This window comes from Lolium rigidum, chromosome 7 (assembly GCF_022539505.1).
Source record: "Lolium rigidum isolate FL_2022 chromosome 7, APGP_CSIRO_Lrig_0.1, whole genome shotgun sequence".
Classification (NCBI taxonomy): domain Eukaryota; kingdom Viridiplantae; phylum Streptophyta; class Magnoliopsida; order Poales; family Poaceae; genus Lolium; species Lolium rigidum.
The window spans coordinates 283805169-283821091 of record NC_061514.1 but is presented as its reverse complement, the minus strand read 5'-3'; the positions used below and the strand labels follow the sequence as shown (position 1 = coordinate 283821091).

At 44.1% G+C, this 15923-nt stretch overlaps 2 protein-coding genes across 2 annotated transcripts; one reads left to right on the top strand and one right to left on the bottom strand.

Moving 5' to 3' along the window:
* The first annotated feature begins 7231 nt into the window (after positions 1-7231).
* LOC124670417 (G-type lectin S-receptor-like serine/threonine-protein kinase At2g19130) lies at positions 7232-10050 on the top strand. The gene has a single exon (XM_047206924.1). The coding sequence runs from the start codon at positions 7419-7421 to the stop codon at positions 9915-9917; it is 2499 nt and encodes an 832-aa protein (XP_047062880.1). The 5' UTR covers positions 7232-7418; the 3' UTR covers positions 9918-10050.
* A 1122-nt stretch (positions 10051-11172) lies between these two features.
* LOC124670418 lies at positions 11173-15141 on the bottom strand. Its single transcript, XM_047206925.1, has 8 exons — positions 14657-15141; positions 14450-14569; positions 13462-13762; positions 12469-12877; positions 12275-12374; positions 12018-12167; positions 11794-11913; positions 11173-11708 (listed from the first exon to the last, which is right to left on the bottom strand). The coding sequence occupies exons 1-8, from the start codon at positions 14840-14842 to the stop codon at positions 11349-11351; spliced, it is 1746 nt and encodes a 581-aa protein (XP_047062881.1). The 5' UTR covers positions 14843-15141; the 3' UTR covers positions 11173-11348.
* Positions 15142-15923: the final 782 nt, after the last annotated feature.

Sequence of the window (15923 nt, the reverse complement as noted above, 5' to 3'; positions counted from 1 at the left end):
AATATATCGAATCTTTCTATTGTTATTAAAATTTGTCACAATTTTATAATAATAATTGATATATTATTTGTCCAATTACGGTTTACAGATTTAAAGATATTAATTATGTCATATTACTTCCCGCGCGTTGCTGCGGCATATTAACTGCCAGATAAATTAGTAAAAATCTGCATAAATATAATAAATGGTGGATGCCATAGTAGAAAATAAATATAAGGGAGTTTCGGAGTGAGAAAGGGAAACCAACCAAACATCTGCGCGTGTAAAAAAAAAGAAATACATATGGGTCTAACAGTTTACATCATCTTTAAGAGCATCTCCACTAGCGCCCCCGATAGCAGTCCCCATACCGTTTTGAGGGCCGGAAGAAAAAATGGGCTCACACCGGCGCGCCCCAAACAACGCCGATGATTTTTTGAGCCCAATAGAAGCGTCGGCAACCCCGTGCCGGCCCCTTGGCCAAGGGCGCGAATTGGGCACGCCGGTGCCTCGCGAGGCGAAATTTTTTGGGCGTGGGAGCCGCATGTCAGTGATGCCAGGGCACCGCGCGGGATATTTTACCGCCACGACAATGCGCGGGAAATTCTCCCGCCGCGACACCATGCAGGAGGTTCCCGCCTCGCCGGCGGTCTATATTATCCCTCCTCCCCCGCCTCATTGGTGCAAAAACCCTAGAGAAATAGCACAATGTTCGATTCGTGGGACGAGGTGGCGCTAGAGGTGGCCGTAGAAGTCGTGGAGGCGGACCCGCAACTCGTAGAGGACGATGCGTGGGAGGAGGCGGCACTAGCGGCGACCATAGATGCCTATGTCGCGGACGAGCGGCAGGGCTAGGAGGCGGAGCGGCGGCTGCGGGTGCGCGAGGAGGCGCGGAGGGAGGCGGAGCGGCGGCAGCGGGAGGAGGTGGAGTGGCTGGAGTTCCTGGAGGAGCGGCGGCGGCGTGAGGCATACCAGTAGAAGGGGTGGGAGGAGCTTGAGCTGCGGCGGCGCCAGCGGGAGGAGACGCAACGCCAGGATGAAGTCTACGAGCAGCGGCGTTTGGCGGAGTTTGCAGCTCCGGCTACAGAGGCAGGAGTTGAATCACCGTTGGCGGCGGGAGGAGCTGGAGATGGAGCTGCGTCGGGAGGCAGTGGCCGCGGATAGACCCGCGTACTTGACGTTCGTGGCGGAGAGAGCAGCTGAGGATCAACGACGGAGGAGCAGCGTAGAGAGCAGGGGAGAGAGCAGCGCCTCCATAGAGCCAGGCTAGAGATGAAGCTTGTTTCATATGTCATCCAGGGCCCTTATATTATTTATTTATCAAGTACATATTTTCTTCTTGGGGTCAGATATGGAAACTATCTTCGCTATATCCTGCTATTTTTATGAAGAGATGTTCAATGGACACATAAGAAGAAAATAAATTTGATCTGTCTTGAAATGTGAAATAATAGATATATTGCCCTGTTTCCACGAACTTTCATGAATTCTGAAAGTGCATAACCATTCTAGCAAAGCATTGTGAAAATATACCATATCAAATGCGCACATCAAAGTTTAGTGGTTATTGGTTAGTCAATTGTAGGCTCCTTCGTCTATTGTAGGTACAATCTGCTCCAAATATGTGTAGGTATAATAAATTATGAATAAAATTAAAATAATTTCATATTCAAATTCCCCACCTTTTTAAATAATAATGGATATATTATTTGTCCAATTACGATTTACAGATTTAAAGATATTAATTATATCATATTATACGAATAATGCATATATTATTTGATAATAATAATAAAATATGAATAAAAGTAAACTTATTTCATATTCAAATTCATCACATTTTTATAATACTAATGGATATATTATTTGTCCAATTGCAATTTACAGATTTAAAGATATTAATTATGCCATATTATATGAATAATGCATATATTATTTGATAATAATAATAAAATACGAATAAAAGTAAAATTATTACATATTAAAATTCCCCACCTTTTTCTAATAATAATGGATATATTATTTGTCCAATTGCGATTTACAGATTTAAGGATATTAATTATGCCATATTATATGAATAATTCATATATTATATTATTTGCTAATAATAATATAAAATACTTTTATTACTTATTTTATTTTCATTGGAATTCATTATTATTTTATTCATTATTATTTACTTAAATAATTTTTTTTGGTATCAAAAAATTAAAAAATTTGACACAAAAGTATAAGAGTTAATAAGATTGATATGGTAGTATTTACAACAAGGTACACTCACATTCGAGGGTGTACAGCAGAAAAGAACCAATGAGTTAAGAGTGCTAAGGGTGGAGTAGTGTGAGGATGGGTGACTGCCCGGGATGTAACCAAGTCTAGAATTTGAGTAAAGATTAAGTGTAAATAGTATTAAAAATGGTCAAAGTGAGAGTAACGAGTCAAACAATTAGAAAAAAAGGAATTGGAAAAAATAAAAAATAAAAAATATTAGAAAAATGAAATTAGAAAAAGAAAAACAATTTCGAAAAATAATAGTTAGTCCCAGTTGGCCTTACGAGCCGGGACTAAATGTTCTCCAGCCACATGGAGGGCCATTGGTCCCGGCTAGTAACCGGGCCAGGACTAAATGTTTCTTTAGTCCCGCCTGGCTAGTCCCGGTTGGCCAACCGGGAGTAAAGCCCCTTACGAGCCAGGACTGAAGGGCCTGTCTCCACAAGTGGTGTAACCATGGGCTTGGCCCATGGTTAGGTTAAGACAACTATCCTCTTTCCTGGGTCGTATTGTGGTTACCCCTCTACCAAGCTTTCTTGGGGAGGAGGGCCAATGCCTCTATAAAAGGGAGGGCAGCTGCCCAGTAAAGAGGATCCTTCTTCGGACCCGTCTCTCTCTGATCCCCAGTACATGCTCTTTAGATGCCATCGTCTTCTACCTAGAGCAGGTCCCATCTAGATCTTGAGAAGGGAAGCACCACCACCTTGTACACCATACTCCTCTCGGAGCAAGATCAATACCACTCTAAAGCAGGACTTAGGGGTTTGACCTCACCACAAGGGCCCTGAACCTGGGTAAAGACCGTGTCTCTTTCTGTCGTGCCGTTCTCGCGCTGCTCCTGCTTCCTTGTGTCGATGTTGAGCTTGGAGCGTTGCTTCTAGCCCCTGTGGTCTGATAACCTCAAGGGTCTTGACGAGGTACCCATGTCCCTTCGGATACCGAAACCCTCGACAGTCATGGATCGGATGATGGCGATGTCTACGTCGTCACCCTCGTGGGTGTGTCATCTATGAATACATTCATCGACTTGACGGATGTGTGGATGGCTTGCTGGCCACGCATTTCTCGCGTGGAGGCCATGTTGGAGCGGCGTGTCATCTACCTCTACATCGACGAGTCTCACCGGCATGGTGCAGAGGGGTCTCGGCGATCGGCGTGCAACGATGGACGCACACAGGGTGGTGGTGTTGTCTGACGTCATGGTGACGTCGACGGCAGGGACGTCGAAGTTTATGTGGATATTTAGCCTGAAGATTGCTAGACGGTTCGATGGAGGTGACGGCTCTTGTAGCATGTGCATGAAATACTCGCTAAGAATCTGGTATACCAGATAAGCGGTTCTGTTTTGCTTAGAAGGTGTCTCGGGGTTGGCGATGTTTTGATGAAGGGTTTTCGTGTTTTCGAAACACAAGACCATGTTGGCATGCCTTTTACTCATTGCCAGATGTGTAGTTGTTGTGTAGTGGCTTGAACTTTTAATATAAAATCTTTAATAGACCTTTATTAAATAAAATAATAAAGTAGGCGGTCTGCACCTACCTTTGTGCTTTCTTGCAATGCAAACTCCTTTCTAATACCTATCTCGCCCAACCTAATGGATAACATATTGTTTTAACTACTTAGTAAATTTCAGACTTTTTTTACTCTTTAGCTTGCCATGCTGTTGTGTATTTAATTTTTACCATATACGTGGGATTATATAGTATCGACTTCATATTGGGATGATAAATATACCACAATATGTATCGGGATACGAGTAAGAAAATATCAGATTAAGATACCATCACAATACAGTACGTATCGAATTGTCACCATATCATTGAAAAATTGCAAGATACTACGATGCATATCGGAATACTGACAACCATGGAGGTACGTACCGTTGTTACAAAAATAACAAGCAAGCCTATGCTTGAGTCAGCTTTTTTCCCATTCCATATTTTACAAATTTATGCCAAGTAGATTCTCTCCTTGCTACACTATTAGATCTAGTTTTAAAATATGAAACTTTTATAGCTTTTGAACAAGAAGATCAATTTCCAAGCCATTTGAATATTTAAGTTTCTAGTGAAAGGACCTACTAGTACTATATAAGACCAATATTGAATATTTTTACATAATTTGTAAAATTTTAATTTTGAAACTTGATGAAACTTGGTGTGATTTTTTTGAAATAATTTATTTCACTTTATTTCAAGCTTAGTTCATTATGGTTAGAAAATATTTGGCAACAACAACGGTTAGTTAGTTTACTTGAATTGTGGCCTTTCAACTTCTAACTGCAATACCACTTACCTACAGTTCATACACACTTGGTAATTTGAAGTATTCCATACCTAGGATGAATGTTTAGTTTATAATTATTCATGTGTCCTTTATGCATCACATTATGTGGATGTCTTAGAGTTCAAATTGGTAACATTTTTTTTGTATCTAGTTGTATTATGCATCACATTATGTGGATGTCTTAGAGTTCAAATTGGTAACATTTTTTTTGTATCTAGTTGTATTATGCATCACATTATGTTTGAATGTGTTTTAGAATTCAATTTGATTTTGTCAAAACAAATCCTTCTTACGCTTATTTAAAAGATATTATAAAAATAAATACATAGATTTAAATGGATTGTTAGTCTAATATATAATCCAATAAATACGACTCTTTCAATTCTAACACTAGAAATTAAATCCATGTATAAAAAAATTAGGAGTACAGGTGTGGGACTACATGCAATATTTCTTGTTGCAATCAAGCAATAACTGAGAACCAACCCGTGGTTGGATGGTTAGAAGGGTAGTGACACTCACTGGTGTTTCATAAAAACTGAATAAATTTCATAGGGAGGTGACGCTCCATCGATAGCGAGGCATCCGTGGTGACTTCGTTAATCTCAAGACTCTCGAAATCAAGTTTTTAAAACTCAGTCTCTCAGAAATGCTTATAGAAATAGGGTTTGCGTGCGTTTATAAAAAGGAGTGTACGCACGTGTTTATGAGCATGCACGTGTATTGTGTTTGGAAAAAAATAAATGCAAAAGTGCATGGGACCTCCCGATCAAACGCCGCTCTCCAAACTTTAGACAAACCTTTTTTTCAACAAACTTTAATTAGAAAAACCTTTAATATGCCATCTCTGCACTGCACGCTTTTTAAAACCACTTTACACTATACATTGACCAAGGGTAAAATGCTTTGAAAAATCTATCGCAATTACAGAGCTGCTTTTGACATGCTTAGGGCATCTCCAGCGACGCGACACATTTTAATGTCCGCTAGCATCCGTTTGCGTCGCGCTGCGGACGCTAAAATGACCGTTTTTGTCCGCGCGTCCGTTTGCGTCTGGGGCTGCTCCAGCGGGGCGACACATTTATTTTTTTCCTTTTTTTTCCTCTTCTTCATTTAAACATAGTTTCAAATATAACATACTGAAACATGATTTTACACAAACTAAAACATAGTTTGAAACATGGTGTACACAAACTAACACATAGTTTGAACCATGGTTGACACAAATATAATTTTTTAAAAAAAAACCAGTTGTGTTGATTTCCGTATGTTCGCTGCCAAGGAAGAACATTCGAGGGCACACCCAATCACCCAAACTGGAAAATCCTGCGGGAGGAGACGGTGCCCTTGTTGGTTCTACCGAGGAAGAACAGACAGAGACCTCCACTACTGGCTTTGTCTGGCCTATAGCCAGATTCGCTGCAAAGAAAAAACACTCGACGTTCTAACTATCGGTGTCCGAGCCGGATTCGCCGGTGTGGTAGTGCCTGCGGCAGGCTGTGTCGTCGAACACCTTGACGATCATCTCGCCGTCCCCCTCGTAGAGGAAGGTGAGCTGGTAGCCGGGCTCGAGCGCGAGGTCACGGGCAAACTTGTCCCACCCCGTGTGCAGGTACATCTTGCCTTGCCCGTCGAACAAGACCTCCACGGTCCAGCGGCAGAAGTTGCAGCTGGCCTCCCGTAGCTGCAACTGCGTCGGCTCGACGCCATCGACGAACTCGGCGAACTTGTCCGGGAGCCGCTTGATGGCGAGTGGGTCGTCGTCGATGCGGAGGAGGAACTCGAAGCAGGGCTCCTCCTGCGAGGACGAGGAGGGCGCAGGCGACAGCGAGCATGGGGCCGTAGCTGCTCCACCACGGTGGCCCCTGTCCCGGCCACGGGGGCATCCAGGGCCGCGGCCTCGACCGCCTCGCCGGCAAGCAGGACCGGCCATGGACTTCCTCGCGGGCTTGGCTGCATCGCAGGAACACCTAGGCGGTGCTACGGCCGAGCTTTGTGGCGGCTAGGGTTTCTTTGGAGGAGTGGATGAGGAAGAAGAACGCGCGCCCCCTTTATATAGGCCGGCGGCATGCGGTGGCCGCGGGACGCTTGGCGTCGCCATTAACGTGGTTGGTGGAGCCGAGGCATCGCCATTAACGTGGCGCAGACTGCCGAAGCGACGCAGCGGCGCAAGTCGCTGGCGCGTTTGAGAAGACGCATCGACGCATGGTCGCTGCTAGGCGGGCCCGACGAAACGTCCGCCAGACGCGAGCGGACAGTTTCCGCGTCCGCCGAGTGTCCGCCAGAGACGCATCCGAGACGCATATTTGGGCCAGGTTTGCGTCTCCACGGATGGCCCGGTCACTTTGCGTCGCCCCGCTGGAGGTGGTGCCAGACGCATTTCCGGTCACGGCGGATGAAAACTGTCGCTCAGCATCCGTTTGCGTCGCGCCGCTGGAGATGCCCTTATAAATATTACACGGACAGCAAGTGGATCACATCCTCTGTGGCGTGTATTCAAGGGAAGAAAACAGGTTGAACAAGTCTACCTTGCCATTATTGTTAAATCTTGACGCATCCACTTGATGTAGGACGGACGTGACACTTCTAGGGTAGTAATTAACGATCCAGCGACCGGCATGTTGTGGCCGCGCTCTTGGCAGTCACGTTCATATGGTCCATGTCTCGCAGAAGTAACGAAAGCGTCGTTGAAGCTGGCTCGCGCGCACCAGTTTCAAGTGGCTCTGTGGCAGCCGACGACTCCAAAGTCGTCGGCGTTTCTTCCCCATCGGCCAACCCAACTCAACATGGTTCCTATATATGTAGTGCGTGTTCAGCTCAGCAACCACATACACCATCTTCTTCCTCTTTTCTTAGAGTAGCAGCACACACAAGGTGCATTCATGAGCTTCCTCTTTTCTCCAATTTATCATTCACGGTACTCGTCCCCATGCATGGCTACCCTCTACATACTACTCGGCCTGCTCCTCCTTCCATGCTCCTCCTCTGCAAACGATACTCTCACGGCAGGCCAGGCGCTTGCGGTCGGGGACAAGCTTGTCTCGAGCAACGGCAAGTTCGCGCTCGGCTTCTTCCAGCCAGCCGCAAGCACCATTACTAGTAAGTTCACCAACATCACCTCCACAGCTAACTGGTACCTCGGCATATGGTTCAACCAGATACCAGTTTTTACTACCGTGTGGGTCGCCAACAGGGACCAGCCGATCCCCAATGACCCCAAGCTCAACCTGACCACACACCTCAAAATCTCAAGCAATGGCAACCTTATCATCGTCCACGATGAAGTTGTTATATGGTCCACTCATATTACACCCAATAGCAGGATACGACCCAGCATAAACACCACAAGTGTAGTTCTCATGAACAGTGCGAACCTAGTTCTCACATCATTATCTGACCAAGTGTTGTGGGAGAGCTTTGACTACCCAACAGACGTTGTGCTTCCTGGTGCAAAGTTTGGCTGGAACAAGGTCACCCGCTTGAACCGCAGGGGCATCTCGAAAAAGAGCACCGTCGATCCGGGGCTTGGCTACTATAGCATTGAACTGCAGACCAACGGCAATGGGATAATGCTCAAGCGCCGCAAACCTTCGCTGGTGTATCGGACTTATTTATCTGAAACATCATCCATACTGAAATTATTACCCAGAGTCAAGAAGATTCTAGAACTGGTTCCACAAACCAAAGGCGTGGTTATTCCATATTATGTTAGTAACAAGGAAGAGGAGTATTACATGTACAATTCAACAAATGAATCAGCTTCCTCATTTCTCTCGCTAGACATCTCTAGTCAGATCAAGCTGAATATTTGGTCACAAGCCCAAGGATCTTGGCAAGTTGTACTAGACGACCCCATTGATGTCTGCACTCCACCTGCTACATGCGGACCTTTCACGGTCTGCAATGGCAAAGCACAGCCATCTTGTGGCTGCATGGAGAGCTTTTCTAAGAAGTCACCGCGGCATTGGGAGTTTGGTGATCGATCACACGGCTGCGTCAGAGATTCACCGCTATATTGCACTAGTAACAAGAACACCACAAGTTCAACAGACATGTTCCAGCCAATTTCTCAGGTTACATTGCCCTACAACCCGCAAAGAACGGACCTTGCTGCCTCTCGCAGGAACTGTGAGGAATCTTGTCTCAGTTCCTGCTCTTGCACCGCTTACTCCTATAATAACAGCATATGCTCTGTCTGGCATGGGAAACTGCTTGGTGTAAATTTGAACGATGACATTGAAATTTCTTCTGAAGATACTCTTTACCTTCGTCTTGCTGCCAAAGATGAGCCAATTTTGCAAAAGGACAAAAGAAAACCAAATGTTGGAGTTGTTATGGCTGCAAGCATTAGTAGTTTTGTGTTACTAATGCTCATGTTCTTGTTAGTGATTTGGAGGAACAAACTCAGGTGGTGTGGTTCGCCACTATATTGCAATCAGGGCACTACTGGTATTATAGCGTTTAGATACACCGATTTATCTCATGCTACTAAAAACTTCTCTGAAAAGCTGGGAACAGGTGGTTTTGGTTCTGTATATAAGGGAGTGTTAAGTGATTTGACTACAATAGCAGTGAAAAGGCTTGATGGTGCACGCCAGGGAGAGAAGCAATTTAGAGCCGAGGTGAGCTCAATCGGATTGATCCACCATGTCAACCTAGTCAAATTGATTGGTTTCTGCAGCCAAGGTGATAATAGGTTACTTGTGTATGAACACATGTCAAATGGATCTCTTGATGGTCACCTTTTTAAGAACAATGTCGTACTAAATTGGGACACAAGGTACCAGATAGTCCTAGGAGTTGCTAGAGGATTGTCCTACTTGCATCAGAGTTGTCACGAATGCATCATACACTGTGATATTAAGCCAGAAAATATACTTCTAGATGCATCATTTTTTCCTAAAATTGCTGACTTTGGAATGGCAGCATTTGTGGGAAGAAATTTTAGCCGAGTCCTGACTACATTCAGAGGAACAGTAGGTTATCTTGCCCCGGAGTGGCTGAGTGGAGTTGCCGTTACACCAAAGGTTGATGTTTACAGCTTTGGCATGGTATTGTTTGAAATCATATCAGGAAAGAGGAATTTTCCTGAAGCACATTCGGACAACAATGATCATGTTGAATATTTCCCCATGCTAGTTGTCAGCAAACTTTACGAGGGAGATATGCATAGTTTGGTGGATCCACGGTTACATGAAGACTTCAATGAGGAACAGGCCAAACGGATTTGCAAAGTCGCATTATGGTGCATCCAAGACAATGAGCTTGATCGGCCATCGATGGGTGAAGTTGTTCGGGTTCTTGAGGGTCTCCAGGAAATTGATATGCTTCCGATGCCAAGACTACTTGCAGCTATAACTAAACACTCTAATTCATCTTGAGTGTAAGAGCTTTCAAAAAAAGAACTTGAGTGTAATGATTTACAAATCTAAGTCACGATCAGTGTTACTAATTTTTATTTCAGCAAAACTTGACCTCGTATTGTGTAATAATAAAGGAAGGAAATTGTGCAAATACATGATGCCTCTAATTTACTTTTTTCGAATTAGTGAGGGGAAAGATTCCCGCATTCAGGTAGATATTAGTGTCAACATTTTTTTTTGTGGACTCTTTGCCTTCACTAACATATATTGATGGATGTGTGCATCGATTGATGCATAGGCCGGGGCAGCGTTCCCATATCGACGAAAAAAAACTAACATATATTGTGGCCTTTGCTTTGTAATTTTTTAATCAAGATCGTGTAGTAACATTTGTAATGAAGTTTTAGAGAAACAATTGTGTATCAGAAGACCAATTTTAAAGATGTCTTGCTCTTATTCTAGGCTGAAATCATGTAGTTCCCCTCTATGAGAGTAAAATACATTTTCGCATACTGGGAATGTTGCAAAATTGGACCCTCATTCTTGGTGATAATGATAACATCCTTTCACCTGAAAAATCTTTCAAACATTTCTTGCGAGCAAGTATTTCCATTTCCATCTGGTGTGTTTATTTTCAACATACATACAGTACTAAGTAATACCACTGATTTTAAAATATAGAGTGAATTCCAATTTTCCACCTAAGTTATACATTTGTGACACTAATTACCCATTTAGTGGAAAATGTTTAGATTATGTATTTTAGAAGGTTTGGATCCTTATTGTCTAGTGCATGTCCATTGTGCAAGGTATTAGGTGGTGACCGGGTTCAAAAATATTACGAGGAATGAAACAAATGGATAAGAGAAACCGGCACATGATCGTCCGTGACACCATCCATTCATTACACAATTTTCATGCCACATCGGCGTGACACATCGGTCCTATCTAACAAAAGCAAGTAAAATGCTAAATTGGCGTAGAATCGTATTTAAAGTCTCCACAATGGCATAGTTTGGTAGAAATTCCACTAAATAGGGCAACGTGTGTCACATATACACAACTACGAGGTAAACAGTAGAATTCCTTATTTTAAGATGTTTTGGTATATTAAAATAGCCTACCAAAACATTTTATATTTTAAAAACAGAGGAATACTAACTAGTCTTATAATGGGTGTAATCACGCATCCTCTCTAGTTTTTAGAATGTTACATATTGTTATGTACAGAAATTTCTCCACCCCCGCTTACCGCTTGGCCATGCTTTCCAAATCCGATCCAAAGTAGAGCTTAATATTATTTAGGTCCTTAAAAAGTAAGTATAATAGTGAAGTATTTATTTTCTCCTAGTTTCCGTATATACATAGAATTTGGATAACATCTTTAAATACATACACTAAATAAAGTGACACCAGAGCTGATGGCCGTCAGGAGAGAAGCGTGCATATTCACCAGACCAGTGGCAGCAGGTAGCGGAACTCTGCCTCGTAGGGCTCGATCTGCACCATCTTCTCCGGCACTGGAGGCCTATCGCGGTGGAGAAGGAGGTCCCTAATGGCTCTCTTGAGCTCGAGCGCACTAGTGGAGCGAGGGAGCTGGCTGTGGACCCACTCCAGCAGCGACTCCACGTCGTCAGCGAAGCACCGCATGTGCCAATACAATAGCTTCGGCAACATGATCGTCGTCGATGCCTTGGTCTTCTTCCTCCTCGCACCAGCGGCTTGGACGACCCGGACACACCGCTCCAGGTACTCCACCTTCGCCTCCTCCAGCTCGCTTGACACCTCCTCCGCCGTGTACACCCGGACCTGCACTTGTTTCTTGGTCAGGTTGCCGTGAACAGTCTGGCATTAGCGGATTGAGTGAGACTAATGCCAAATAATTTGCGCATACAGGTGGTGAGGAGCGGCTGCCTTTGCAGAGCGCAAAAACGACGTTCGGTTCTGGGTACCCAAGACCGTAGTTGAGCTGAAGATTCCTCTCCCCTTCCGTCATCATCTTTTTCTCACTCAACTATTCATCCCAAATGTTCAGGTTAAATAATATTATTTTGCCGAATTTGTAAGAAGATATCAATCAGGTTGCACAATTCATCTGAAAAATTGTGAATTAGTTACCTCCTTGTTGCCTTGATCAGGGGATTGCATGAGGAAGAGATGCTCGATGGACAGAACATTCAACACCGTTCCTCCCACATTCACGGACGCCTGGTTTAGCAGCGACAGTAGCTTGTCTGCCGATGGAGGCAGACCATGTTGAAGAAATGCCTGAAAATATATCATGTAATTTATCCTTGTTTCATTAGGCTCGTTAATTACAGGTGTTGTTGTGTTGATAATAATTACTAATTAGCTTAGCTTAATAATTGTCGTACATGCATCACGCAGAAGTTGTAAATGTTGAGCCAGAAGGCCAGTTTCTGCTTGTTGGTCAAGAAACTCGGATCCACGGTGGAAAGCTTGTTCATCAACACTCTGAAGAAACATGGAACGAAGATGATGGGGTTCTTATTAGAAAAGTTGATCAAGAACTGCAATGCAGCAATAATGGCGATTGAGTCTTTCTCACCTCAAGTTCTTGATGTCAGCGAGACATGACGACACGCGGCTCGCGTCGAACGAGCTCCGCGTGAACTCCACGAACCTCTTGCAGCCTCCGCTAGTCTCCCTCTCGCCACCACCGTATTCACGCGGCGGCAATGCACGGCTCTTCACGCCATCGCTCGACGATGATGACGACTTGGGGGCAAGGTTTCTAGAAGAGCCTATGCACGAGGTGATGTTGAGCTTCGGCACGCTGTTCAGCTCCAGCACTGCTGCATGATGAGTTGTTTTGTTGATCTTGTGAAATATGGTCACCGTCAACTTTATCAGCTCCTCTGACAGCTTGTTGGGACTGCTCAAGCAAATTTTTCTTTCAGGGGGTTTTAGATTTCCTATAGAGTGGCTTATTCTTGTGACCTGCTCAACTTCCTCGCCTGTTCGAACATTTCAAACACAAACATCAGAAATTAGCTTGTTTTGCATTTATTTTATTTTCATATATGAAATAAATTGGTGATGTTTTGACTCCAAAATGAATTATTGTTGAATATAAATATACTGCCTAGTTCCTTACCATCAACGTGGACTTTTGGATTAGTTGGCTAATACATCAATCCTATATGGTATCAGAGCAAAGAGATCCCTGCTTGTGCAGTATTAAAAACGATAGAAAAAGATTCTGCGGCATGTACCGAATCCACGCTAAGGACAAAAATAGTCTAGACATGAGGGTTAATATTGAATATAAATATATTGCCTAGTTTCTTTCCATCGGTTTGGAGTTTTGGATTACTTGGCTAGTGCATTAGTCCTATAGTTATTTCTGATTTTCTCCATGAAAATAAAAAAATCAAGTTGTTCTCTTGAGGTCTATATATAGAACCAATAGGAATCCTAAACAGATGAGCTTACCAGAGTGATCAAAGATAGCAAACTTATGAGAAGTGTAACTGCGTCAGCTGAACATGTCAGTAATTTTTCCCCTCAAAAAAAAACATGTCAGTAATTCAGTATGTACCTTGTGTAGAGACAGATCCACCGGAAGCCTTGCTCCCACGCTCAATATCAGCTTCATGTTCCTCTTGGCTGCCTCGATAAGGCAGCATTGGAAATTGTTGTCCTCCACCATCGATCTCTCTCGGACCACCGGAATGCCGCCAATTCTGTTGCAGCCAATTATGCTGCTGTCGCTGCTGGAGAATGCAGCGTTCTGTCCAATTGCGCTCACGGCGAAGACGTAGCCGCAGGTCATCGACCTTCTTCTCGAGGTAAAATATCTCATCCTCGATGATCGCTAGCTCCGCAAGGAGCCCCCTTATCTGCACGAATGCATAGCAAAGTGATTAATACCAACATTTTCAGTGATCACAAAACTATTATGCTGCATAATAAAGTCACTGCTGAAGAAAAAGAATGAAATGCAATTTAATCAGAGAAGGAATTGGTAGTTTAATGTTTAATTACAGAAGATGTTAGTTACCCCAATCAACCGAATTGTGATGTGTAAGCTAGTGACGTGGCATGGCGTGGCGTGTTTGATAGGCATGTAAGCAGACCGCCGTACCGGTGCAATTGATTGATGATGTACCAGATGGCAGGAATCCTAGGAAATCAGGTGTGGTAGATGATGGTGGTGGTTATTTGCGGACAAATCTGCCATTGTAGGGACGCAATGCACAAATAGTACTTTGATGTTCTCTGCTGTCTATTATGATAAGATCTGTAGCGGGCAGGACTGAGCATATGTGACTGTTTAATCCTGGGAGGGACACTAACTACTGCACTGAACATGAAGCGATGTTGCGTTTGCACTTGACCATGATGTGATGATGGTTATGTTCGAAACTGAATGTCTGCAACAGTTTTATGTCCGTAAGAAAAAAAAAGTCTTATTAACCGTTAAAGAATTTTCAGAGTACGAAACATAATTTTGTTCCCAGAATAAACTTTCCAGATAAAGACAGTATGTAGAAGTACTTGCCATGCATGTAAATCGTAGTAATTACCTTTGTTGGAACCAAGGCGGAGAGGCAGCAATGGCAGACGACGTTCCGGCCCTGGAGCGAGCAGTGCAGGACCCTGTTGAGCCGCTTCTCCTTCTCCAGCACCGCCTCCAGCTCCGACACCTGCACGCGCGTCGATCGTGATTCATGAACAGCAGAGATCATAGATATAATCTTGACGATTCCTAGTAGAGGAGAAGGGTGAGTGACCTCGAACTGCAGCTCGTCCGTCTTGCAGCGCCGCTCGTCCTCGTCCATGAGGAAGTACGCGAGCTTCATCTTGCTCCGCGCCCTGGCCACCCTTCTTAAGCCTCGCCTCCGGTGGAGGTGCACGGGGTAACTGCCGGCGGTGGAGGCGCCTCGTGATGGCGTCGGTGTGGCCGGCGGCGACCCCATTCAATTTGCGTACTCTACCACGGCACGGGCTGCCGCTTCCAGAGGAAGCAGAGCAGATGGTGGCCGGCGAGATGAGCTGGAGACCAGGACTAGAGATAAAGAGCAAGAAGCAAAGAACTGGATCACATGCGAGGAGGAGGATGGAGAGAGGGAGGGAGGTTTCACGGAAACGGCCGGTAGCGGCATCACACGCATGAAACGCATATGAGCGGCTTCAATTCAATTCTGCAGCGGTTGAACATATGAACGTATGGCTCCAGAATTTATACGTACCCGTGAATCCCTGAATCCTCTTTACTTTACTTTTTTTTTTGTTCAGGCTGCAGAAATATGTTCAGGCCATCAGGGGTTGGTGTTGATGTTGGCTGTTTCCTACGGATGACAAAATTTCTTTTCCTGCGCGCGTTCCAGACAGAGCACTGCGTTTGTCATCAGCTGCTTGTTATCAGCTCAACACCCGTCGATCGTCAGAGAGAAGACTCGGCACCCAGGTACCCAACTGGACAGCGAAAAAAATTTAGAAGTAGTTTGGAAGCCAGGTTTTCATTTTATTTGTAACATTTTGAAATGAATACATTGTAATTTAATACATTGTAATTTCATTTCCATTGTAATTTCAGAATGGACACTTGTTTGTTGCCACAGGAATTGCAAATGACAGCAAAATTTAATATTAAATTTGTAAATGGTTTCCATAGAGAAACGGAATGACAGGTCTCAGTTCGGAATCGTGTTTACCCATGGTATCATTTTGCTGGATTTTCTAAATGAAATGGCGGTTCAATTCTGTGGCAACCAAACAACCCACCTATGGAATTCCAAAATGAATTCCAGAATTCCAAAACCATATAATGGATACCAAACGACTTCTTATTGGCTTCGTCCGTGCAAAGATAGGTTCACACAAAGTTGCAAAATATTTGAGTGAAGCTCAGAAACAACTCTGTTTTAAATAGCCGGCTATAGCTGGCTATAGCCTTTCCCCCGTGATGCGGCTAACTGTTATAGCCCGGTTAAAGGTGCCAAAGTCCTTAAATAGCCGGCTATAGCCGGGCTATAGCTGTTTTGGAAGGCCGCGGCT